Source organism: Meriones unguiculatus, chromosome 10 (genome assembly GCF_030254825.1).
Source record: "Meriones unguiculatus strain TT.TT164.6M chromosome 10, Bangor_MerUng_6.1, whole genome shotgun sequence".
Lineage (NCBI taxonomy): Eukaryota > Metazoa > Chordata > Mammalia > Rodentia > Muridae > Meriones > Meriones unguiculatus.
Window position 1 is genome coordinate 6493550 of NC_083358.1, and position 24986 is coordinate 6518535.

At 52.7% G+C, this 24986-nt stretch overlaps 1 protein-coding gene across 1 annotated transcript in view; it reads left to right on the forward strand.

The window, feature by feature from the left end:
- Slc7a5 (solute carrier family 7 member 5) overlaps nt 1–20286 on the forward strand; it is a 28484-nt gene extending 8198 nt beyond the window's left edge. The window contains exons 2-10 of the mRNA XM_021631152.2: nt 3574–3711; nt 11802–11907; nt 12742–12786; nt 13551–13674; nt 14465–14568; nt 14905–15001; nt 15975–16124; nt 17316–17493; nt 18227–20286. Coding sequence (XP_021486827.1) covers nt 3574–3711; nt 11802–11907; nt 12742–12786; nt 13551–13674; nt 14465–14568; nt 14905–15001; nt 15975–16124; nt 17316–17493; nt 18227–18282 — 998 coding nt within the window. The 3' untranslated portion in view covers nt 18283–20286. The remainder of the gene's footprint in view (nt 1–3573; nt 3712–11801; nt 11908–12741; nt 12787–13550; nt 13675–14464; nt 14569–14904; nt 15002–15974; nt 16125–17315; nt 17494–18226) is intronic.
- Nucleotides 20287–24986: the final 4700 nt, after the last annotated feature.

The following is a 24986-nucleotide window of genomic DNA, read 5'->3' on the forward strand; positions in this document are numbered from 1 at the left end:
TCCTGGCTCCTTGCATGTGCTGACTGACTAGATTCAGGTGGAGCCAGGATCACCTCCAGACAGGGTCCCAGGGCTGCGCCAACCCACACTCAGGCCTTCGTCCAGTTGCTGGGCCAGGGCTAGAGGTTCCCTGTGGGACCAGCCCAGCCATGCTTCCTGGAACCAGTAAAGCCCCCAGCCACTTCCTTCCTCTACCCTGCCTCGGGAGCCTCGGGAGATTTGGTGCTGCTGGGGCATCTGGGCAAGACCAGCCTCATTTGCCTTGTGAGCTGTTACCGCGTGTCCACTGGGGTGAGGCAGCAGTTCCTGGGCAGCTGTCTCTGCCCCAGTATGGTCCTCTGGGGGAGAGAACAGGGCGCCTCCTTACAGACCCCAACCAAAGCAAAAGGCCACATTCACAATCAAGTGTCCTGGTACCAGAGGCCTGCTCAGCCACACGTGTGGTGGTGTCAGGGTGAGGGCTTCCCTGGCTAGAGCTCTGGGTTCTCTGGCCCAGCCAGATAGTAGAGGGTCTTCGGTATACTATACCCTCTGTAGGTGTGAGCTGAGGAGCCCTGTGGTTAGCCAAGTGGCTCTAGGTGTCACCGTGGTGCTGCTAGGGATGAAGACTAATCATGTGAGGAGCAGTCATCATTAGGCCTGTGGTCTGAGGGCCTGACCTGCACAGCTGTTTGCACCCAGTATGGAGCACTAGGCTTTTATCTCACTGGCCCAGCTGTTGGGGCAAGCTAGCACAGCCACACTTATCTGCGGGTGCTGTGTGGGAAACCCCCAAAAGAACCAGCTTCCACCTCCTACACCATGGCCATCCTTAGCCCCCTGCCAAGGGGCTGCATGATAACAGCAGTGGGTCACAGCAGCTGGTCCTACTCTTGTGGTTGGTGGGGAAGAGTGGAGAGGCGGCAGACTGTCTGGGCGCTGAGGTTCCTTCTGGTCAGTCTTCCGACTGCCTCTCATGACAACGTCTCATGAAGGCCAGAAGCCCCTGGATTCAGATGAATTCATTCATTTATTTCAGATTATTTGGTTTTGAAAATGGCTGTGAGAAATAATAATACCCTTGTTTGCCTGTTCCTGAGTCAGTGAGCATTACCATTTCATCACCTGCTTTGGTTCTTTTTTATAACAGACATGAGAGTATAGAGTCCCTTTTGTTCTGTCTTATTCTAAGGTCAGAGGAGAAGTCACCAGCTAGGAAGAGAGAGTTAAACCCTGATTACTGAGGCCCGGCACGTGCTAGCCATCCTCTGTCCACTTGGCCTGGAGTCTGGACTCAGGCCTGGTTTTGGCTGGGGAGAAGCTGGCTTGGCCCTCAGACAGGGCAGAGTTTTGGAGTAGCAGAGGAGGGGCCTGCTGTGACAGCCAGGATGGAGCTCCAGTACACTACTTCCTTCCTCAGAGGGTCAAAGGGATACCTCATACAGGGCAGCTCAGTAGAGGCTCGTTCTCTGGAGCCCAGAGCCAAGTCATACTTTCCCTTCAAAGCCCAGAAACGGTGATGACTACAGCTGCCAAGGCTGAGGCTACGTTGGCTTTGGGCTTAGCCACGCCCCTTCTGCCGGCTCACCCCAGCCAAACGGGATCTGGCTAGTGATGCAATCTGCCAGCCTCTTGCACCCAGAAGCCTGGTATCTGGGGAGGCAGGTTCAAGAGAGGCTTGGCTTTTCTTGGGTTTCCTTGTCATCACAAAGAAAACGGGTGACCTGTGGGTAAAGGAAGGGACAAAGACTCCAGAGGGGGAAACATTTCAAAGGGGGCTCATGTGTTTATCCTGCATTCTCTTCTCAGTCCTTTACCCTGGGAGACATGGGAGTTTTCAAGCAAATCATTGTAGCAGCAGCGGCAACAACATGGCCATGGGAGCTTTCTCAGAGCATCGTCACAGCCCGCAGCCTAGTTACATCAGCCAGGGCTATAAAGAGGGAGGTGACTCAATGCTAATGAGAACTCTGGCTTCCTGGAAGTAAAGCAGTGGCTGTTGCCGCCAGCCCCAGCACCAGGGAGTCTTCCTGTTTCCCTTCCACCTGAGGTTGTACACGTCCAGATAATTAATGTGGATTCCTGTCTTTGCAGTCTGTTCCCTAAACTGCAAAATTACGTATAATTAGTCTGGCTGGGGAAAAGGCTGCCTTTCGTCTCTGAGGCCTGAGTTGGCACAGCTTTTCTGGGACTTGCTCAATTAGGGAAGCAATGAGGTTCTCCCTATATCCTGGGGAAACCAGGACCTTGCTGGGGGCCTCAGACTGCTTGCTGTACTCATTAATGATTGACCAGGCAAGCCAGGGACCGCCCCTCCCCCAGAGTGGGGTATGGAGACTCCCTAGCTCTCTTGGGGCCAGAGCTGAGGAAGCTGTGGTCTCTAGTCTGGGGACCAATACAGCAGCTACCGTGGTGGTGGAGTAGGTGTGGTTGTTGGTTTTGCAGTATTTATCTGTGTTTACATACAGCATAATATTGAAGCTCCAGTCTCTCACTGCAAGGACACTCACATGTTCTTGCCAAGGTCTTGGAGGTCATCAGCGGACCACGCAGCCCCGTTAGCAGCCCCTCTGGGTCCCTGAGGGCTTCACACTGTGTGGTCCAGTTGCTCAATTGTCTAGAAAATAGTACTTGTGGCTTTCATGTCAGTATATGACACAGTACAATGGCACGTTTCTGTTTTATCATGCCCTGAGCCCACTTGCATGCAGCAGCATGTAAAAACGCTGTTCCCATGGGTTCTCCCCTTCAGCCTGTGCCCACATTGCCCCATTGTTCTCCTCTTGGACAGACCCACACAGACAAGACGCCTCACCCACCTGTTTACCCCAGCCTCATGGAAGGTTGTCTTTGAGGAGAGGGTCATGTCACAGCTTACAGTGCTGTGCTTGACCCTAGCATGTGCTGGCAGAGAAGTACGTGGTGCCAGCATTAGGTAGCCATCCTCCAATGGCAGGTTTGGGTTTTACTTGAGTCTGCAGCCAGGCTCTTCCACAAGGACCAGGTATACATAAACAACAGATGAAGGTGGTTCTGATGTGGGGGGTAAGGGGGGTCCCCTCTGGAGGCGGAGGCTGCTCAGTCCCACAGAAGTCTTAGCCAGGTGTGGTATCACATGTCTAATCCCACCACACAGGAGGCTGGAGCAGATGGTCCAGAGTTCAATGCCAATGGGGCTACACAGTAAGACTGTGTTTCGAAAAGGCTCAGGTAGTAATTCTAAAATAAGTAAAAAGAGCTGGACATGGTGGAATAGGCTTATTATCCCAGCACCCAGGCAGCTTGGACAGGAGGATCTTGAGTTTGACCCCAGCCTGAGACCCCATCTATAAAAACTGAGAAGGAAAAAAAAAAAAAATCACTGCAGGCTATCCAGGGCACTTGGGATCAGGCTCTTTGAAGAGTTGGAGTTTCTAACCTTTGACCCTGGCCACAGAGAACCGGCTAGCTTATCAAAACAAGTCCCAGAAAGTCAGCCCATGGGCAGGCAGGGCTTTGCCTCTGTGGGATCCAGCCAGGAGCACCTGACTTCATCTGTGTCCTAACCCTGCCCTGTGGGGACTCATGCTTTCCTCTCTCTGTCCTTCTCCACAGTGCTGCTTACAGCTGTGAACTGCTACAGTGTGAAGGCTGCCACCCGCGTGCAGGATGCCTTTGCTGCTGCCAAGTTGTTGGCCCTGACCCTCATCATTCTGCTCGGCTTCATCCAGATGGGCAAGGAGATGGGCAAAGGTGGGTGACTCAAACTGTGACACCTCCAAAGTGTCCCCTTCAGTGGTGAGGAGTCTGCCTGCTGCCCCCTGGCTCCCTCTCCTGAGACACTGGGTTGGCCCCAGGGAGTGCTGAATGGCAGAAGAAACTCAGACCTTGAGAGAAGGTATCAAAGCCCTGTCCCTAGTTAGCGGGCAGGAGTCCGTGAAGCTTCTGCCGGGGAGGGAGTCCCAAATGTCTGTCGTCTGGGCAGGAAGTTGGAGAGTCGGAGCTTCCACCTGGCAGGGCCTCACCCACCACAGTGCGTTTCCCTCTGCTTTGTGACTAGCATGTCCCTTGTGTGAGGTGCCCACTGTCGTCTGCGTTGTTTCACTGTTCTAGGATGGGGGTGAGGTTCTCACACCTGGCTCTTTGCTCTCTAGGATTTTGTGGGTGTTTCTTAGCTAGCAGTATTCTCTCTTGCTGATTCTTAGGCCTTTGTGTCCAGGGACTGTCAGGCAATGAGAATTTGGCTTCAGCAACGTGTGTGAGCGTGCTCAGGAGCGGGGTCACTTCAGGAGGAGAGTAGCAAGCCCTCACAGCGGCTGTCTTCACATGAGAGCCCAGTGGCTGGACAGCCAGTAAGGAGCCCAGGGATCAGGTCTGGGAGACAGGAGCACTGATGTAATTCAAGCATGATGTCAGCAGATATAAAAGCAAATTTCTTGTCACCCTGCCACTCTGGCCCCTGCTGACATGAGGAGGCTTAGGTTAAGACTGCCCAGACTTTAGCCACAAACTGTATGAACTTGGATTGTCATCTGGACCTCTTGAGTCTTTCCTAGTTGCCTTCTGAGGCTGCTGGGAGAAGGGAAAGGAAAAGTGAGGCATATACTCACAAAAAATGTGCTCTCTGTGTGTCGCCTGTGTGGAAGTCTGGAATACACACAGGCACACTCAGGTTTGTCTATCTTCCTGTATCTTTGTCCACCTATCTTTCATAACCGTAATGTTCCACAGTATAAAAATATATGAGATTTATTGAACAGTCCTTGTTTGGGAGTTAGGAACAAAATGTTTGGGTTTTAAATTCCAGCCTTTTGGGGGTACACTGAAGTGGAGGCCCTTCAGCTCAAGCCCAGCCGGGGCCCCTGTTTGCAATTCCTTCTTTGCATTTATCTCAGTCCCTGTAGTGGTCTAAATGAAGAATGGATAGGAGCTGACTGAGCTCCTGCCTGAGAGCTGTGGTATAGTAGTGGCCATTGCTGCCCCAGGGAGGTTGGGCACTGCTGTTTGTTTGTTTCAAGACAGGGTTTCTCTATCTAGCCCTGGCTGTCTTGGACTCATTTTGTAGACCAGGCTGGCCTCGAACTCACAGAGATCTAGCTGCTTCTGCCTCTGAGTGCTGGAATTAAAGGTGTGCACCACTGCACCCAGCTGGCGCACTGCTTGGGCTGAGCCAGAACACAGCAGGGGCCAGTGCTCAGCTTCAGTCAGTCACCAGGAGCTGCAGAGGAAGCCACTGGTCCTGGTGTGCCCCAGGGCAGAGGCAGCAGGGACCTATTCATTTCATAGATGACAGCAGGCTCAGCAGAGAGCTGGCCTGGGTCTGCTTCCCTTTCTCACCCTTCTGTGTGAATAGAGGTCCAAACGCCTGGGGACAGGGACTTAGCTTCCACAGGGCAGTAGCTACTGTCTGCCTTACACTCCAGTGTCCCAACCATGCTGAACGTGGATCCACAGTGCTTGGGGAAGCCTGAGGTGTGGGACCTGCCCTCCGGCACGGGCAGACACTGCCTGCAAGAGCTTCGCATTCTCCCTGTGGCAGAGGGCCTTATGGCTGTACGGTGTTTCTGTGTGACTGAAACCGTTTGCTACTGTGCTTGAGGTGATGGAAATCCTGGAACATGGCCCAGGTGGTGCTTTCAGAGGTGGGCCCGGTCCTTCAAGAATGTCTGGCAGGGATTATCCACAGGTATGTGAACTGCCCACCTCGAATCCAGCAGCAAAGTGGCCTGAGGCCTTCACCTTCTAGGAGCCTTCCTAGAGCGACAGAGGGTTCCAAATGCCTTTGGGAGGCTGATCACATTTCTGGGATCCTGGTAGACAAGACCTCAGTCACAGAGGAGCTGGCCAGCTGCCAGGGAAGGAGTTGGGTTGAGCATCACCTGGACACTCCAGGTAGTGTTAGGGGGGACTGTATTCTGTGCTCGCTGTATTCAGTCTCACTGCAGAGCATGTGGCTGGAGGTAGGCGTTCTGAGAAGGACCTTGTTTGTCTGCTGTGATGAGATATAGTGAGGAATTTAGTACCGGAACTTGCTGCTAGCAAAAAACAAACCTGAGTAGGGGACAGCAGAGCTTTTGTCAGACCTGATTGCACAATGTGTTTATAATTCTGGTGGCTGTGGCAAGCATGCCCTACACCCCCAGCAGTTCTTTTCTGAGCTCCAGGATGCAATGTAGTGGCTGCAAAATTCCTGTACGGGTTTGGGGTGGAGTGGGGGAGGGAGTTCTGTTACCCAGATGGACACCTTGGCTCCTGAAGGACACCATGTTGGAATGCTGGCCCTTCTCTCCACAGCACTTGCCCACCCTCACTTCCTATTGGAGGGTTGGTGAGCACCAGGTCCCAGAAGACAGAGACCCTGGCTCTGCTCATGTGCATGAACTTGCTTTGACAAAACATCTGTGGTTCTGGGAATATGATAGCCATTTCCACCTGGCACTGGGCAGCTTCCTCATTGCCCACCCTAGCCCCCAGGTGACCCTGCTGCCCAGGAAAGGTGGCGAACCTGTGGGCATCATTCCTTCTACCCTGCCAGCCTTCCACAGAAACTCTGCAGCACCCTTGCATGGCATCCAGTGAGGACTGGGCCTGTAGCTCAGAGCTCATGTCACTGTGAGGGGATATTAGCTACACAGCTGTGGACAGAGCTAGACAGAGCTAGGTAAGGCTCTGACCCAGGCTGTGAAAGCCCTCTGAAGTATCCTTTTCCCCAGGTCCCAGGAGGGAGTGCAAGTAATGAAGGCACCTTGGCTACTCCTTACCTAGCAGGCTGGGAAGAACTCCACCTGACTCTGGTATCACAAGGTCTCTGCACTTCGTCCAGTGTTTTTGGAAGCACAGGCAATGCCCAGACTGGCATTAGATCTAACTGGATGTAGCTGGACTTGTGGGTGGGAGTGAGTGAGTTGGCCAGTGGGACCCCAGAGACAAATGGGACAGATACGGTGGACAGGGACTCCACTGTCCTTGACCTGCTTGCTGTGTCCCTTTCTAGTCAATTGGCCAGTTGCCCACAGCACCCTGAAGGGGCTGTGGCTCGAGATCAGACTGTTCCAGAACATGAGTCGGGGCCAGGCCTTCTCAAGGCCAGGCGTGGGAATGGGCTCTGGAAGGCTCTTCTTCTGTGCCCATCAGCAGGCCCAGGTCATCAGAGGACACTAAGTAGCTCTATTGTGGTTCTGCTTGAGGATGAACCGCACAGCAACAGGATAAACTGGTCTCCGAGGCCATTGCACGTTGTAAGGGACAGCTTATGGGTGATGGTGTCCCATAAAGCTTTCTCCTTTCTCCCATGTTGACTGCCCAGGAGGGGCCTTTAATGGCTGCCACCGTCTGTACAATGCGAGGCCGTTTTCATTAGCCTGAGCTGTGAGTGAGTGGTCACTTGTTCTGCCAGGGATCATGGAAGGGGAAAGTGCCACCCCATATGTTGCCATATGCTGTCAAGAGCTACAAGTAGACTAAATTGTATGTTGGCTGTATCCTATGTCAGTAGTGACAGTGACCCATGCCTGGCTCAGGAAACTAGCCCTTTCCCATGCTTCATTGGTTTCAAAATGATTGTCATTTGTCTCTTGTCACTTAGTGAGGTGGCATGTCCCGAATCCTGCAGCTCATGGGCAGGGGCAGGCCCTACTGTTAGCGTGGGCACAGAATGCAGGGTTGCAGTGCTGTGCTGGAGTGCTGAGGCCCCACCCCTTGCTGCATCGTGCTGTGGGGAAGGCTGGTAGCCAACTTCTGGAATAGCTGGCAGGGTATCCTGGGTCAGCAGCACTGTTGAGAGCTCAGCTGGGACCTAGGAGCTGCGAGGACAGTGGTGGCAGCAGCAGGCGGGGCTGGCTGAGAGCTGCCCATTTCGTGGGTGGTTCCTTGTGTGTTCTCATGGGCAGGGAGCCCTCCCCTGGGCTCGCCTCACACAAGAGCAGTGTGTATTACAGCAGAGCCTCATCTTAAGTCTTTGTCTCTTCCCTTAGGGGCTCCATGTCCATATGCAGACAGACTGGGTCAGAGCTGGAGCATTTCAACTGCTCTGCGAACAGGAAGTAGGATAAGCAGCATGGAGCCTCCAGAGCCACCCAAGGGAAGCCTGGGGACATGTTGGGGGAGGCGTGTCGAGTCATCTATCTACCTCTAAGGCTGTCTGTGGAGGGGTGCCCCTAGGATAGCCTCAACACCGTTGGGGGACTTAGGGTATGGCTTATTGTGGAGCAACATCTCAAGCTTGGAACATAATAGGACCAGCTGGGCATCATGCCCAAGGCCTCTATATACTCTCTCCAGAGGCATGCCAGGCTTGGTCAGCCCTGCATGTGGGTGTCCTGTGCCCTCATTACAGGACTGTCCCTCTTGGAAGCCCCAGAGCAGCAGGCTACATGGCTTCCCATCTTCTTATGGCTACCTCATCTGTTTCCTGTGTCTGCCACGGATCGTTGTTGGGTCTGGAGCCCATTAGTTCATGGCTGTGCCACCTGGAAGTCTGCAGAGGCTTCCTTTAAAAATACACATGTGTCTGCAGGAAACTGACAGACCACAATTATCGGAGAAGTATGTAGCCCCAGAGCCTGTAGAGGACAGAACATAGGCTCAGTGCAGTGCTGTCCCTGGGTTGAGGTTGGCTGTGTGGGTGCTGTGGCTGGATGAAGCTCAGACCCACAGGAGCACAGTGCCCTGCCTTTCTCCTGCTAGCTCTGCTGTCTCAGAGTGGCCCATATCTCAGCATAACTAGCTTTTCCATGCCTGGGGCCCAGGCGAGTAAGTGACCTGGCTTTTTCCTCCACCTCTGATGTCCCAGGGCCAGACAGGTCTCAGGACACAACAGCCTTGGGGAGCCTCTGAACTCTGAGTCAGGGGCTGTAAGACTGACCATATCCTACAGGTAGGAAGGAGTTCAACTCTGTGCATTCCCAGCATGCACTCAGCATTTGTGTATGCTTCACCAGGAATCTGTCATGGTTAGGTTAGCAAGCCCTCATTTAGTCCATTGTCCAGTGCCTGAAGCTTGGTGGACACACAGATCAGGCCTGACTAGGTCTGTGGAGAACAGGCCTGAGGGAGTCAGCTTTGGACCTGGCAGTGCCTCCCTGAACTGTGAAGGTCATGCCGAGCACATTGAGCAGCAGCTCTGATCTCTGCCACGCTGATCTATCCCACTACTTACCCCACCCCCATCTGGTCTGTGACAACCTCAAAGTTTCCAGGTTAAGGTGGAGGCAGTTAAATCCCAGCCCTGCTCCATTTCTAGCACTGCTCCTGTCTCTGTTTTCTCCTTCTAAACCACTCTTCCAGGCAAGAGGGAGCCAGTTGCTTGTATGTAGATCAGACAGGCGGCTGTAGTCACTCCCCTGCAAGCCCTCAAGCCACCAAGGTGGAGCTGCAGTCAAAGGGTGACAGGGTAAGGTGAGGTCACCCTTGAGTCAGTCAGTCCAGCTAGGAACAACTTGTGGGAATCCAGACTAGCAGATCTATGGTGCCTATGGAGAGAAAGTTGTTTTTGCAGATATCCAGGGAAGCTGTGGCCTCAAGCCCTGGGCCAGTGTCCAGCACAGACCACAGTCACCATATCCTAGGGATCTGCTGCAGGCCAGGCTGAATGCTGTAACCCTGACACATACTGGACTGCAGTGCTCACCTCCATCCTCCCTGTGGTTAAAGATGCCTATAGATTGCAGATGGGTATACTGGTCCAAACTGTGACTCCCTGGCAGATAGCCATCTGCTGAGGGAATTGAACCGGGCATCCTGCCTTCTGTACTAAAGTCTTCCCAGTCTGGGGTAGCGTTTCTCTATGTACCTGGACATCACTTTCCTCCAGAAGTCTCCTGTGGTACTAAGATGTTGAAAGGATAGCCCAGCCTCATGTGTTCCTGGGAGTAGAGCCACTGAGGTTCTCAAGCCAGTGTCTTGTCACACAGTGTTTCAGGACATGAGACAGCTGGGACATACCATTCTGGCAGACACTTGCCTCCACACCTCATCTTGTGATGGCTGCATTCACACAGTGACCAAAGCATGGTGTGGTCCACAGGGCAAACACTGAAGTGTTACATAAGCCTCAGGGCTGAACTTAACCCATTCGAACTTGGAAAACCTCACGCTGTCCCAAGTCTGTGTTTGTTCTCAGCTAGAGTGACTGAGCTGTATTATAAGGTAGTATGGACTCTAAAGCTGTCTGTGTTGACCCAGGGTGGTTTCTGGTCACTTCTCCAGGTCTCTGGTACTCATCCCCATCCCTCAAAGGGTCACAGCATGGTGGAGAATCAGCTTTGATTTTCACATAGCCCGGCATATCCTTAGGTAGCCGGCACAGTTGGTCTGTGCCTTGGTTTCTCTCAAAGCTTACAGGAGAATGCTCCCCAGAGCAGGGACTTGTGGGTTAGGCCATATGCGTGTCAAGGCTCTCCTTGTTCCAACACATTCCACTGCAGAGCACAAGGGCAGTACCCTGGGCTGTGGGAGGCTCCATCAAAGCCCTTTGAAGGTGCCCTGTCCTGAGCTGCCCTGAACTGCTCACCACAGACGGCTTCTGACTACCTGTGACCAGGCCCTAGACAGATGCGGATGTGGGTGATGCCCTTCTCAGAGGACCAGGTCTAATCTGGGCTGGATGGGGAGCCAGGACAACCTTAGCTCAGACCACAGAACAGAATCGTGCCCATACATCCAGAAGACCGTGAAACACTGGTCCAAGCCTTCCTTCTTAGTCATACCCTGCACAGGGCTGAAAGATGTTTTGTGAAGACTTCCTTTACAGGGCCCGTTGGTGACCTTGATCCCAGGGTATGAGTCAGGCTGGCCAGGCCCTGTGCAGTTTGCCTTCCAGTGATCATACTGTGCCTATAGTTCCATTGGTCTTGGGTCAAATGTGAGCTGTGTGCTAGTGCTTTAGCTGTCCCCAGGGGCCCAGAGTCACAGGACCCATCAACTAACAGCCCATAGTTAGGTCACCTGGGTCTGTGGAGAGCTTAGCCACTTGCTGGCCAGATACCTGGCTTCCAGTCTGGCATCTTTTTGGTTTTTCTGAGACATTCTTTCTCTGTGTAGCCTTGGCTGTCCTGGACTCACTTTGTAGACCAGACTGGCCTCAAACTCACAGTGATCTGCCTTCCTCTGCCTCCAAGAGTGCTGGGATTACAGGCATGCACCATCAAGCCTGGCTCCAGTCTGGCATCTTTAAGGAGCAGACTTTTACAGGCTTGATAAGATGGGCTGTTCCACAGATAAGGTAACCAAGCCTCAGGAAGGGCATCCTTTCTGAGGGCAGCCCAGTGACCACCCCAAGACTGTTATAATAGCCACTAGCTCTGAAAAATCCTCAGAACACTACCTGGAGTCTAAGTGTGTGAATCGTAAGTCTTGTGACACACCGCTGGAAAAGGCAGGGGGTAGACACAGCAGAGAGGAGACGTATGTAAATGAGCAGAGTGTGAGGTGGCTTGGGTACATTTGCTCACATAGGGTGGCACAGGTCTGACCAGCATTCTTCCCACTTAATTCCTGGCAGCCCTGTACCAGGGTCTCCTGAGTTTCATAGCAAGGGGCCAAGGTGTCAACGCAAGTCTCTATGTAGCCTTGAAGCTTCTGTGAGCTATGTGAGGGATGTCTTGGAGGGTCATGGAGCGACGGCCTGCTCCTGACCCTCCTGCCTGTCCTCAGTCTGCAAAGATCTCATGGGCTTATAGCCAGGGTAGGGGGGTCAGGTGACTAGGTGAGTGCCGTCAGTCTGCTGAAGCAAAAAGCCTGCACCCCCAGCTTCTGTTTGTTTATAGTATTTTGTTCCAGAAACATTCCAGTGTGAGCTCTGTCCAGATCCTCTAACCAGCATTGTTTTCTTTAATGCATTGCAGGTGATATGTCCAACCTATCCCCTAGGTTATCCTTTGAAGGCACCAATCTGGACGTGGGGAACATTGTGTTGGCGTTGTACAGTGGCCTCTTTGCCTACGGAGGATGGTAGGTTCTGGGACAACTGAGTGACTTGAGTGGGTGGGACAGAACACAGGGGACATCTTGAAAGGCAGCACAGACACCAACAGTTCGTTACCATCAGGTGACAGGCAGGGGCCCTGAGGCCTGTCTGCAGTTCTCCGTAGGATGCCCAGCCTAGCTTCTGCCTTCAGGACAGCTGTGGAGAGACTTGGGAAGCTGAAGCCACACAGAGTAGTTTGACAGGATGAGCTGTGTGTTCATCTCAGAGAAGGTTGGCAGAGGACAGAACACAGTGAGCGCCTGTCCCAAGGGTGCCCACGGCCCAGCTGCTGTCAACAGTAGAGACCCTGGGAGGCTCGCAGAGGGTACTCCTGTCCCCTACTGTCTTAGTCAGCATTCTGCTGCTATAAAGAGACACTGTGACCAAGGCAACTCCAGTGAAAGAAATCATTTAATTGGGAGCTTGCGGTTTGAAAGGGATAATCCGTTATCATCATGGCTGGGAGCATGGCAACGTGCATGGTGCTGGGGCAGTAGCTGAGAGGTTGACCTCCCTGATCGGCAGGCAGGCAAGCAGACAGACACACTGAGCCGGATGTGGGCTTTTGAAACTTCAAAGCCTGACCTACTGGCACAAAAGCCACAGCCAATCCAATGAAGCCATGCTTCCTAATCGTTCTCTGATAGTACATCACCAGCTGGGACTGAGCATACAAACGTATGAGCCTGAAGGGGCTGCTGTCATCCAAACACCGTACCTACTCAGAGCCGCCCAGGCTCCTCTTTGCATTGCTATCCCACCCCCACCCCCAGTGACTGTATATACAATATAATGACATACTGTTGCCTGGTTTCTAGGAACTACCTGAATTTTGTCACAGAGGAGATGATCAACCCCTACAGGTATGTACAGAAATGGCAGAGACATATTTTGTCTTATTGTGAGAGGAGAAACCACACACTCTAAGAGCCTGTTGATGAGCCCCGACCAGTTTTTTTTTTTAAATAATTTATTTTTATTTTATGTGCATTGGTGTTTTGCTTGCATGTATGCCTGTGTGAGGGTGTCAGATCTTGGAGTTGCAGACAGTTATGAGCTGCTGTGTGGGTGCTGGGAATTGAACCTGGATCCTCTGGAAGCGCAGTCAGTGCTATTAACCACTGAGCCTACTACCACAGAAAACCCCTGCCGAGTTTCTGTGAACGGCTGAGTTAGGGGCCTACAGTAATCACGATGCGGACATAGGGTTGGTTCTAGGCTAGAGAGGGACAGCTCTGGCTTTTTTGGCCCTGGACTCCAGCTAGACTTGTCTGGAGTGTGCAGCTCGTAGGTAGAAAGGCCATGTCTCTTCAGCCCTCAGAGCCACCGAAAAGATGCGCAGGTTTTCAGGGATTGTATTGCGAGGTGTGCTTCAGCTGTGCACAGATGCTATCCAGCCATGTGCTAATGCTGCAATTGCGAGTGTGCTTCAGCTGTGCACAGCTGCCCAAGTCCAGTGGGTTTATCCAGCCATGTGCTAATGCTGCAGGCACTCCCATTTTTTTCCCTAGCATTGAAGTCCATACATGGAGCCAGTTGGAAAGGGAAGGGAACCTGGCTTCTCGCTCTGTGGTCTGGTCCTACATCCTGGGCTGCACACTGACGTGGTTCTCCCCCTTTTTCCCAGAAACCTGCCCCTGGCCATCATCATTTCCCTGCCCATTGTTACGCTGGTATATGTGCTGACAAACCTGGCCTATTTCACTACCCTGACTACCAACCAAATGCTGACGTCTGAAGCCGTGGCTGTGGTAAGACACTGCCCACCAGCTTTTCCGAGGCCAGAGAACCTGAGATTGACCTGCCACCCCCAGACCCATGACCAAGCCAGCCAGGCCTGGCCCTTGTGCCCAAGCCTCACCCTACCTGGGGAGTCCAGTGGTCATCATTGTTGTCTACTAATGATGACCACAGAAGACTAAAGATGCTGCCATGCTGGCTGCGTGGTCGTATGGAACCTTAAATGCAGCTGCTTAGATAGCACCATGCCTATGGCAAGACAGCGTGTGGGCAGTCATAGGCATCTGGGCACAGGTGGTGCTATTAGGGATTATCCTGACTTGAGGCCTGCTGCTATGTCAGCAGCATTGAGCTAGCTCTGGGTTATTTATGGCGTCAGAAGGCACAGCCAGGGTCCTCGGCTGCCCCTGTAGCTCCTGCGCTTCCTTTTGAGCTTACGTGGAAGAGAGGCAGCGCTGTCTAGCTTTTGTCTGTTTAAGTGTTGACTCCGAGCCCATGGCTCGTAAACACCTGCCGCAGCAGGCTCCTGCAGATGTGAAGCAGCCATCAGGGAGACCTGCTAAGTATTACCCCATGTGCCATGGGAAGGGATCTATGCACCTTACCTGTGTGCACCACTGGGAGACCCTGTGTGTCCTCTAACTCTGAAAGATGGCCACATGTACAGAAGCCTGAGGTGTGGGGCAGCTAGGGGCCAGGTCAAGGGCTGAGTTACAGGCTAAGCTGCTTTGGTGGCCAGAATTGAGGCCCTGCCTGTGCCCCACTGTAGCCAAGTGCTCACCCTGTGCTATGTGTGTCCAGGACTTTGGGAACCACCACCTGGGAGTCATGTCCTGGATCATTCCAGTCTTCGTGGGCTTGTCCTGCTTTGGCTCCGTCAATGGATCTCTCTTCACATCCTCAAGGTAAATGCCTGCTAGCTCCCCCGAAGGAACCCCTCTCCTGCTCCACAGCTTTGAAAGCTGTTTATTGATGATACACAGCTGGTTGTTAAATATTTGGATGACCTGGGAATGGGAACTGTTCTGATCCACTGTTGTTTAGATCATATTAAGGGGTCTCTGATGTGAGGTACAACCCGAGGTTTCCGTCCTTGTTAGCCCAGGAGCCTGTGGCCGGGGCAAGGACCATGCCCCTACCAATGTAGCTGACAAAACCCCTCCCCCACAGCAGCTCCATGTGTCTTCCATCTATGTCTGGGTGGCAGGGCCGGGGCTGATTGCCCACTGCTTCATCCACAGGCTGTTCTTCGTGGGGGCCAGGGAGGGCCACCTGCCTTCTGTCCTCTCCATGATCCACCCACAACTCCTGACACCTGTGCCATCTCTGGTGTTCACAGTAAGTCTGCCACGTGGTCCTGCCCTGTCTGTCCTCACCATCCAGGGCCCCATGGCTATGCTCAGAGCAGTCTATTGTTGGGAACTGTCTATCGTGTACATGGCTTCCAGGCTGCACTAGACTGCAACACACCACTGGATTTTTCTTTTAACTTCTTTATTTTTATTTTTTATATGCATTGGTGTTTGTCAGGTCCCCTGAAACTGGAGTTACAGACAGTTGTGAGCTGCCATGTGGGTACTGGGAATTGAACCCAAGTCCTTTGGAAGAGCAGCCAGTGCTCTTAACCACTGAGCCATCTCTCCAGTCCCACCACTGGGTTTTTAAATTCAGAACCCCATTGTGGTTTTGAAGAGATAACTCAGTCATCAAGTATATGAAATAAAATCCCTGCCCAGCAGGACATCTGCTCACAGACACCATGTCTGCTCCAGCCATGTCACTTTGCTCTGCTATGCCTAGGCTTGTTAATGGACTCCAGTGTTCTAACTTCTGTGTCCATCTGTTGAGTTGTTAGTTCTCTGTTGCTGTGTAACAGTCAGCCCGACCCCAGAAAGCCTAAAATAAGAAACATTTACCGCCTCACACTTCCTGAGTCAGGAATTTGGGGTTCTTGAGGAAGCGCTGTCAGTGTCACTTTGAGCTTGCTTTTAACGGCGGTAGGGTATGGAGTATGCACGCTTTGTTGGAAAGAAGCCAGATTGGATATTTTGGTCACTGCTGGCACAGGAGGCCACAGTAGGTGCAGATGCTTTTGCTGTTCCACTCTGAAGAGCTCTTGTACATCATCCTTGGGCTGTGGGTCCCTTCCTTAGCATCCTGTGACCTCACATGTGGTTTCAGTCATAACAGCAAGTTGATGTGCTCAGCCAGACATTGGCGGAGCTGGCAGTCTCCTGTCCAGTGGCCTCTGGCACCCTCCTGCATCAGCACAGCCCTTGCCAGGCTCACCTGGCCCTCTTTTTGTTTCCAGTGTGTCATGACCCTGATGTATGCCTTCTCCAATGACATCTTCTCCATCATCAACTTCTTCAGCTTCTTCAACTGGTTGTGTGTGGCCCTGGCTATCATCGGCATGATGTGGCTCCGCTTCAAGGAGCCTGAGCTGGAGCGTCCCATCAAAGTGAGTATTGGGCAGTGTCCCTGCTCAGTCCTAGCTGTAATTCTCAGAGGCCAGGGCTGCATCCAAGGAGCAATAGACCAGCACTGCCTCTGTTCTGCCCTGTCCAGCCTCCGTCTCTCTTTGGTAAACAAGAGACCCTGTCCCCTTATCCCTGAGTACCACATGAAGGGAACATGGAAGGCTAAGCTGCTGGTGTCACAGCAGGTGGCAGGGTTGGCCAAGACGGCTGACTTAATGGTGATTGGTGTCTAGCAGTTTCTGTTACCCAGCTTGTTCTCCTGGGCACAGGGGTGACCTAGTCACACCTGCCATGGGGCTACTTCCTGCTCCCACTCAGTGGTCTCCACCAGTAACACAAGGAACCTGGTGGCCAGTTAGTGGGAGACCCCAGCCATGCAGGCTGTGGGGACAGAGATCAAACTGCCCATGCTGGTCTGTGGAAAACTCACAGATAACCTGTGGGCTTCGTCTCCAGGCCACACGGTTAGAGTCTACTCCACTGAGGCTGTTTCCCACGGTGGGAGCCCGAGCCAGTGGGAATCTGGACAGCAGTCTGGCATGAGCCCACACAGAAAAACCGAGCTCTGCCTGTTGGGTTATTCAGAGCACAAGCTGCTCTGCCAGGAAGCCTGTCTGCTTTGGCTAGTTGCAGGCTCTGGTGTCAGGGCGAGCATTTCTATCCACAGAGGGTTCTGAGAAGGCAGGTTTCCTTGCTTGTTGATGGGTAGCCAGAGTGTTCCAGGAAGAGTCAGCGTGCTGCTCTCCCCTAGGTGGCCATGGGTGGGTATTGCAGTCAGGAGTTTCTGTGTCCGATGTGGGGACTGCAGAGCCTATTTCTGCTGCCTAGTGGAAGCCTCAAGAGAAACCAGGCTGGCTGTTTTCATTCCTGTCTATTCCAGATGAATTTTGGATAAATAGATGTTCAGCATCAGGTACTGAGGTCAGAGTGAGACTGAGCAGGACAAGGCTTCTGCTCTCCCCAAGGTGGGCAAGAGGAATAGCTGGAGACACTTAAGCCACTTCAGAGCAAAGGCCCAAGGTCTAGGGAGGTGTGGCTGGGCTGACCCAAAGGAGAAGGTAATAGCTTCGAGGCCACGTGCTAGCAGCAGGGCAGTAGGTAGGAGCCCACGGGCCATGGACAATGTGGGGAAGGTGAACCCTGGTAGCTCACACTCCTCCATTCTGTTCCAGGTGAATCTGGCTCTCCCAGTGTTTTTCATTCTGGCCTGCCTCTTCCTCATTGCTGTGTCCTTCTGGAAAACACCCACAGAGTGTTGCGTTGGCTTTGCCATCATCCTCAGTGGGCTCCCGGTCTACTTCTTCGGTGTCTGGTGGAAAAACAAGCCCAAGTGGCTCCTGCAGACCATCTGTGAGTGTGCACAGTGGCTGCCCATACCAGCCGGGGTGGGGATGGCCAGGGTGAGGCATCGTTGATCCTGCTATGCACACCCTGCAGGCCAAGGGAATCATGCTGGATCTCGGGCTTTGTGGTACTAGCCAGGGGTTTGGGTCACTAATATAGTGCGCTGCCATTGAGAATAACAGAGAGGGCTGGAGAAATGGCTCAGCCGTTAAAGGCTAGGCTCACAACCATAAATATAAGAGAATAACAGGGATACAGGGGTGAGACACAGTACTCCAACCTAGATGGTCTTAGCAGGCATTCCATGGCCAGCTGCCCTTGCCAGCTGGCAAAACTCCACTGCTGGCCACTAGCTCAGGCACGGCGGCCTGACAAGAGATAGAGCCTGAAAAAGTTGTATCTGAGGTACCCAGCCAGGACTGGTTCTAGTTAGCTTAGGACCCTGTCTTCATACTCTTAAACCCCCAGAAGAGAGCAGTACTTGCAGACCTAGGCTAGCACCGTGGTCTGGAATGCTGAGACAGCACAGTGGGTGAAACTGTGGGAGCCTGATGACATGGGTTCAGATTCCTGGACCCATGCAAAAGCCAGGCATAGGCAAAGCAACTTACCTATCGAGCCATGTCTTGAAATTTTGAAAGTGATAAATGGGCTGGTGAGAGCAAGTGGGACAGTAGGACCTGGCTGTTGGCCCGTGCCCCATCTTCGCCCTATGCTCACCTCTGTCTTCTCCTTGCAGTCTCCGTGACGGTGCTCTGCCAGAAGCTCATGCAGGTGGTTCCTCAGGAGACTTAGCCGCCAGTCCTGGGTGCCACAGGGAGAGTGCACACTGTGACTGCTTCCAGACAACTCACCTTCGGAAAAGCAGCATCCGGGCCTGTCATTCCCCACAGCTCCAGTGAGCACCGCCAACTACCATCATCCGCTGTCCCTCGATGGTCAGGTGTCCACAGTGGCTGTGAAAGAAAACTGGTACGAATTTGGTCCCAGGAGGCTACCATCCACACACAGCACCCGATGTGAGGCGTGCTGTGAGCTGAGGCCTGGTCTTTTCCAACTCTCTGAGGACTGCCACGTCTGGCTTTTCTCCCCTCTGATTTTTTGTTTTGTTTTGTTTTGTTTTTGTAGTGTGCATTTGGTCAAGTTTACACTACCGAGATGATTATTTTTTTTTTAACAAAACAGGGTAGCAAGAAGCACGAGCTGTGTGTTCAGAACGGTCCAGCTCTGACTGTGACAGCTGCTGGCCACAGCTCCTCTCCCAAGGCTGTTGTTCAGTAGCATGGTGTGTGCCTCAAGCGGACCACATCACTGTCATCAGGTCAAAAGAGCTGTCATCAGGTCAAAAGAGCTACTGAGATTGGAGTGTCACCTCTTCCATTGTGGACTTGGACTGACAGATGGCACATACGATAGCGTGTGGTTTTTTTGTTTTTCTGGGATCCTAGAGATGGAACTCCAGCCTCATTCATATGAGAGGCAAGCACTCTACTGCTGAGTTATTTTCTTAACATTATAAAGGTGTAGCTCAGGTCTCCTCGTCCTGAAGTCCCGGTGATTTCCCTTAGCCCCCGTGAAAGAGACCTGCAGCCATAACCCTGAAGCAGCTGGCCGCCATAGCTGGAAGCTCATGGAAGAGGTGGCTGCCACCCACAGGGCCATGTGTTCTTGTGCACACAGGCAGACACACACACACACAGGCACACATGCACACCATTAGGAACAGACTGAGAAGGCTGACAGTGACCAGCACCACGGGTCTCCCACCCACACAGCTCTGCCCACCTTCATGGTTACTGAGTCTGCCAGAGCTCTCTGCCAAGTCTGCCCCTCCCCCACCCTCTCCCTATCCCTTGTGGCCATTGTCCAGAAGAATATGCACCAAGCACCCCTCTGCTCTCTGCCACCTGTGTGGCAAGACCACTCCAGCTTCCTGAGTGTGAAAGCTGCTGGCCACATGCTGCTATCCCTCCTGTGTGGGACCACCCCACAGGCTTCCCCGGTCTTCTGGGAGAGACAGTCGAGGTCCAGCCAGCGCATCAAGTGAAGCAGCTGATTAGCTTAGAGGGGCGTCAGGAAGTAAGACTCCCCTGCTGGCCCCTGTAATTGCCTTAGATCATGGCTTCCCTGAAGTGGGCTGGACTGCTATGCAGCTCTTCTGTGGTGGTAACCTTGACTACTGGCCACTCTGACCTCCCCTCTATGCTTCTGGGGTCCCCTTTATTGCGGTGAGGAGGGAGAGGTCAAGATTAGAGTGCTCCTTGAAGGCTTTCCAAGAGATCTAAATGCGGACTCCAGGACTCCAATAAAAATCCGGTCAAGGACCCATTCCCATCCTGGAGCACATCCCAGACCCAGCCTGGGTTCAAAGGGCAGGGACTCTTGGCCATGTCCATGGTGCTGACCCAGGCCCTCTGAGAAGGCCCTGCTCTTGGCTACATCTGATGTCCTGAGGGCTCCCATCTGTAGCTTTCTGTTTTTTGTTTTTTGTTTTTTTTTTAAGCAAGCCCTGACCACACAGCACTTTTCATTTTGGTTTCGTCCTAACATGTCACTGACCTAGAGAACACCGAAGCCTGGCTTATTTCCATGGTCAGTGTGTGAGTTCTGTACAGGGTGTGCTCCTGCCACATTGGGTCCATCTACTGTGCCACCTGAGGTAGTGTTGTGGCTCTGGCATCTTTTAACATTGTATTAATGGCTAACCTGTTACATTAGGCTGGGGGATTGCAGAGTTCTGCTGTTTTGTGAGGCTTTTTGTTTTGTTTTGTTTTGTTTTTAAAGCTATTGGAATTCTAAGCTGTTAACAGTCTTCTGTGTTCAATGCCAAATTCCCTGTGTGGGAACGTCTATTTTCTCCCAGCCCACCCCTTTCTCAACAGCCATACATTCCTCTGCCCACCAGCCCCCTGTGGCTGACAAAGCTGGAGGGTAGCCAGGGGGCCAGGGACACACTTAGGTCACAGGAGAGAGAGGTTTCCTGGGGGCCCCTAGATGGGAGAGGCTTGGCCTAGCAGGGACCCTTGGCTAATTGTGCTATGAGCAGCATCTTTGGCATGGGGACAGGAAAAAGGGCCCAGAAGAAAGAAAGTGATGCCAGGTCATCTCACAACACCCCCATATCTCGTGGGCAGGTCAGAGTTCAAGGCTTGGAACCTAGGAGCCACTTCTTTCTACATTCTAGCCTCAGTGGGAGAGGCCACTTTGAGGCCAGACCCCCAACTGTCCTAGAACTTCTGCTGGGTCTTACCTTCCAAGTCATACCTGCTGACCAAGGGCTGGGTGTAGATCCTCAAGGCCAGCCATCAGCTTCCAGATGTTGCCATCTGGACAGTGTGGGGTTCCAGGGGCAGGCGTGTGAAAGCCTGGAAGCATTGGATGGCTTCTGCTAGCTCTGCAGGACCCAAGGCACCTTCCAGGGTCTCAGCAAGGTACTGCACTGAGCAGCACAGCAGAGGTGCCCGAGAACTTGAGCCCTCTGAGATGTCCTGGTTTTTGGCCTACCCGTCCGGTACAATGCAGCCCTCTTCCCTATTTAAGAGACCTATGGGCAGCGATGTCCCCAGGCAAAGGGGTGGCTCATACCATCCTTTTCTGTTGGTAAAGTTAAAAACAACTGTCTAAGGGAACTGGGCTTTGATCCTCCCGAAGCTGGGGAGGCTGCATGTCTTTGAGGGTTATGGACACAACTATGCCCTATATCTGCCCCGCCTGCTCCAGCCCACACATAGTCCAGCCATGTTGCCTGTGACCTATACAAGACTCTAAGCAGCTAAGACCTAGGCGATGGCAGAGCATATGCGATCTCCCTATTCTGTGAGCTCATGTGGCCCCTACGTGGCCCCTTGAGCCAAGACAGGTGCCCTGCAAATGCTCACAGTGCTGCCATTCCACTGCCCTCCAGCACCTGGTGACACCTACACTGAGCTGGCAGCTTTGTGTGCCTAAAGAAGAGGTCGTCTTCCTAGAATTAGCTGCAGATAAACTCCACACTCTGTTGATCTCATCATACTTAACCCTTGTGTCTTCCTCCAATCCTGGCCATGTTGTCCCCCAACTGCAAGCTGCCACTCAGCCCACAGTGCGCTAGGCACTAGCTTTATCTTAACTCTTAACCAACAGTTAATGAGCCAGTCGTGGTGTTTGGAATAGGTATGGCCCCCATAGACTCATGTGTTGAATGCTTGGTCCATGGGGAGTGGCACTTTTAGGAGGCGTGGCCTTGTTGGAGGTAGTGTCTGTGTATACCCTCAGGATGGCACACAATCCATGTTGTCTTTGGATGAAGATGCAGAACTCTTCAGCTCCTCCTCCAGCACCATGTCTGCCTAGATGCTGCCATGCTTCCTGCCATGATGACAATGGACTAAACCTCTGAAAGTGGAAGCCAGCCTCAATTAAATGTCCGCTATAAGAGTTGCCTTGGTCATGGTGTCCCTTCACAGCAGTAGAACCCTAAGACAACCAGCCAACATTTGGTCCCATTGGTTATTGATGGGGTAGGGGAAGGGAATCCGACACTGAGTAGATTCCACACTCCACTGGTTCCACCTTAGATCTGAGTGCCAGAAAAAGCAGTTGGGCAAATCCCTGGTGCTGGTGCCATTGCACTCCAAGGAAAACAACAGGGTCAAGGGTCAGAGGGTACTCTCTAGCAGATGTTTTCTCCAGCTCAGAGCACTTGTTCTAAAAAGGCACATTTCCCCTGTGTGTCACTCCACACACACATTTAAAGTCAAATGCTGTGCTAAGACCATCGAATCCAGCTGGACAGAAAACCAGGGCCAGAGGCACAGGTGATGAGGCATCCAGCAGGAGCAGAGATGCTGTTTGTATCTTGAGAGTAGGAAACAGGCTCTAGGCATCTCCCAGCCCAGCCATTCATCTTTAGGACAGCATTGATGACTGCTGAACTGTGCCAAGAACCTGCGTTTTACCTGTCCTGCCTCCTCAGCACAGTGTGGATCTAGGAGCTTTTTCTCCAGAGTGTAGAGAGAGAGGGGGTGGAAAACGGTGGGCTCTGCTCAGGCCCTGCTTCACTTACCCAGCTGCTCTGCCTGAAGAGACAGAACTGCAGGATGAGGCCAAACCCCTAAGCTTGCAGGCTGGTGGTGTAGTGATGTCCATTGTGTGTCTCTGTGTGTGTGTTTTCTCAAGCTGGGACTTGGGACAGGTGGTGTACTAGAAACAAGTTAGTTTGGGGGCTCATATCTTGGCCAATAGGGACCCACACACAGCCTCTAGGACCCTAGAAGAGAAGCCACATTGCACCAGGGCCGCCTCTGGTGATCCCTAGCTTTGGGCAGGATATTTTCAACACTGAGCACATATCTCTGGCCCCTAGAAGATCTGTCCAGAAACACCTGTGGCAGCGGTGAAGGTCAGGGGCAACACTAAAGCCTCTAGTCCTAGGGTGTCAGGATAAAAAGGCAGAACACATGCCCCAGACGCTATGCCCTACGGCCCCAAGCGCCAGAGGATGGAATGTTGGCTGCTGTTTCCACAGCTTAGTCAAAAGTGTGAGCCAAGGTTTCTGCAGCTAAGTGGTAGGGAAGAACCCCTCCCCCCAGCTCTTCCGCCAGAATCCCTGCTGGAAACCACCTCCCTACCCCTGCCCTGAGGCCTGACCCCATGGATCCCACCCGAAAAATCACCAGCCCTTCAGCAGCCTGATGAGATGGGTGGGTGCGGGTGCCACCTGCCTCGGGGCAAAGAGCTCCCAGAAGGGTGGCTCACACCCCCCCCGTGCTCAATGCTGGACAAGGCAAGAAGCCCTCAGTGAGGGGACCCCAAACATCCACACCTAGAGTCCTGCGGGATGCACCCCCACAACCCAGCTCTCAGCTCTTGGCCTTCACCCACCACATTGTACCTCTAGCCCAAGTCATCTCCCCGGTCATGCCTCCAGGAAAGGGGGCAGACCCCTCCCTCAGGCATTCTTAAGCTTTAAGTCTTCATCTTCTGCCAGAACTTCTAGATTCCTGTCTCTTGTGTATGCAGAGCCATGCCAGACACTGCCCTGTTCACTCCTGGGGTCCAGTTCTAACATGACCAGTTCTCTCCTGTAGCCAAACACAGTAAATTCTCTGTGGAGGAACTCAATTGCATCATTAAAGCCTGTCTCATAAAGCACACATCTTGGCGCCAGCGAACATCTCTTCAGATCTAGTCTCTGCCTGTTTCTTTAGAGATCAGATCTTGACTGGGTGAAAGAGAGCAATGGAGGGTTCCAGAATCCCCTCCTTCCTTGCCGTCTTCATGGCCTCTGTTGGGATTCTGGAGACACTGGCCCTAGCTGGCTCTTGTACCTCCTGACAGCAAGAGTCTGAGCCAAGGCTAGGGTGTGCCAGCTCCCACCCCACTCCCTACACTTTTGACAAGAAACCTGGGATGACGGAGGCCACTCTGTCCTCTGCAGAGGTATCAGCTAATCCTACCAACTTCACAGAGGATCCCTTAATCCTAAAGACTGGGTGGAGCCTCCTCGGGCAAGTCTGGATAAGGACACAGCTTGGCTTGGAACTCATCTCCCTCATCCCATCTAAAAAAATGTTTAGCCTTGCTCATTTCACACAAATGAACACTTTGAAGCCTTGCTTTGAGCCTTCCGGGCAACCTTGATGTCACTGAGCTCTCCCCTATACCTTCCTTTGCTGCTGTGACATTTCCTCCAAGCTCTCTGCGACAAGGGCACTTGATCCTTAAAGGCTCCATAAGGACATGGAAGCACGGAGTCTGGCCTCATCATTAAACTGGCTCTTGCTTTATTTCTTCACTTGAATCTGCTACTAGAGATGGGCTCAAACCCCCGGAGAAGCAACAAACAAATCTGGACGTAGGCAGAGAGCTTTGTTCCAAATAATTCCTGCCAGCAGAGCTGAGGGAGCAAGGGTGAGGGCCCTTTCCATCCTGAGGGGTGATCTAAGTCATCAGGAGGATGAGGTTCCACAAAATTGAAAATGAAGGTGGGACTTGGTTAAGTTGCACCCAGGCACACACTCCCCATCACCCAGGCCACTTGTCACCTCTCCCACTTGCACTCCACGGCTGCCCAACACCCTTCCTCAGGATGCCTGATCCAGAGAGGCTGTGCATGGCCTTGGCTTCCTTTGTCATTGTTGCTGCATGGAGATAAACTGGCTCACAGTAAGCTAAAGCCGGTGGGCTTGCTGCTCAGATGGGGAAGACACTCCTTTGAGAAACTCATAGCCTGCGGTGTCCAGTGTCCATTGTCTAGGGACCCATTCGGGACAGGCTAACCCTCTGGAAGAAGCAGGGGACAGAAATGGTATTCAGTCTCTTGCCATCATTGGTGAAAGCTGGCCAAGGACCTTGTGGCTCCTGGGTGTTGAAAGATAACTCAGCCATTAATACAGAGGACACAAAGTGTCCTAACGCTGACTAGGGAGCAAGAATAGAGATACTCCGTCCACCTAGAGATGACCAGTTGTTTTGTGCTCTCCACGGGGGTGGCTTGTACGTGTGTAGTTATCTGCAGG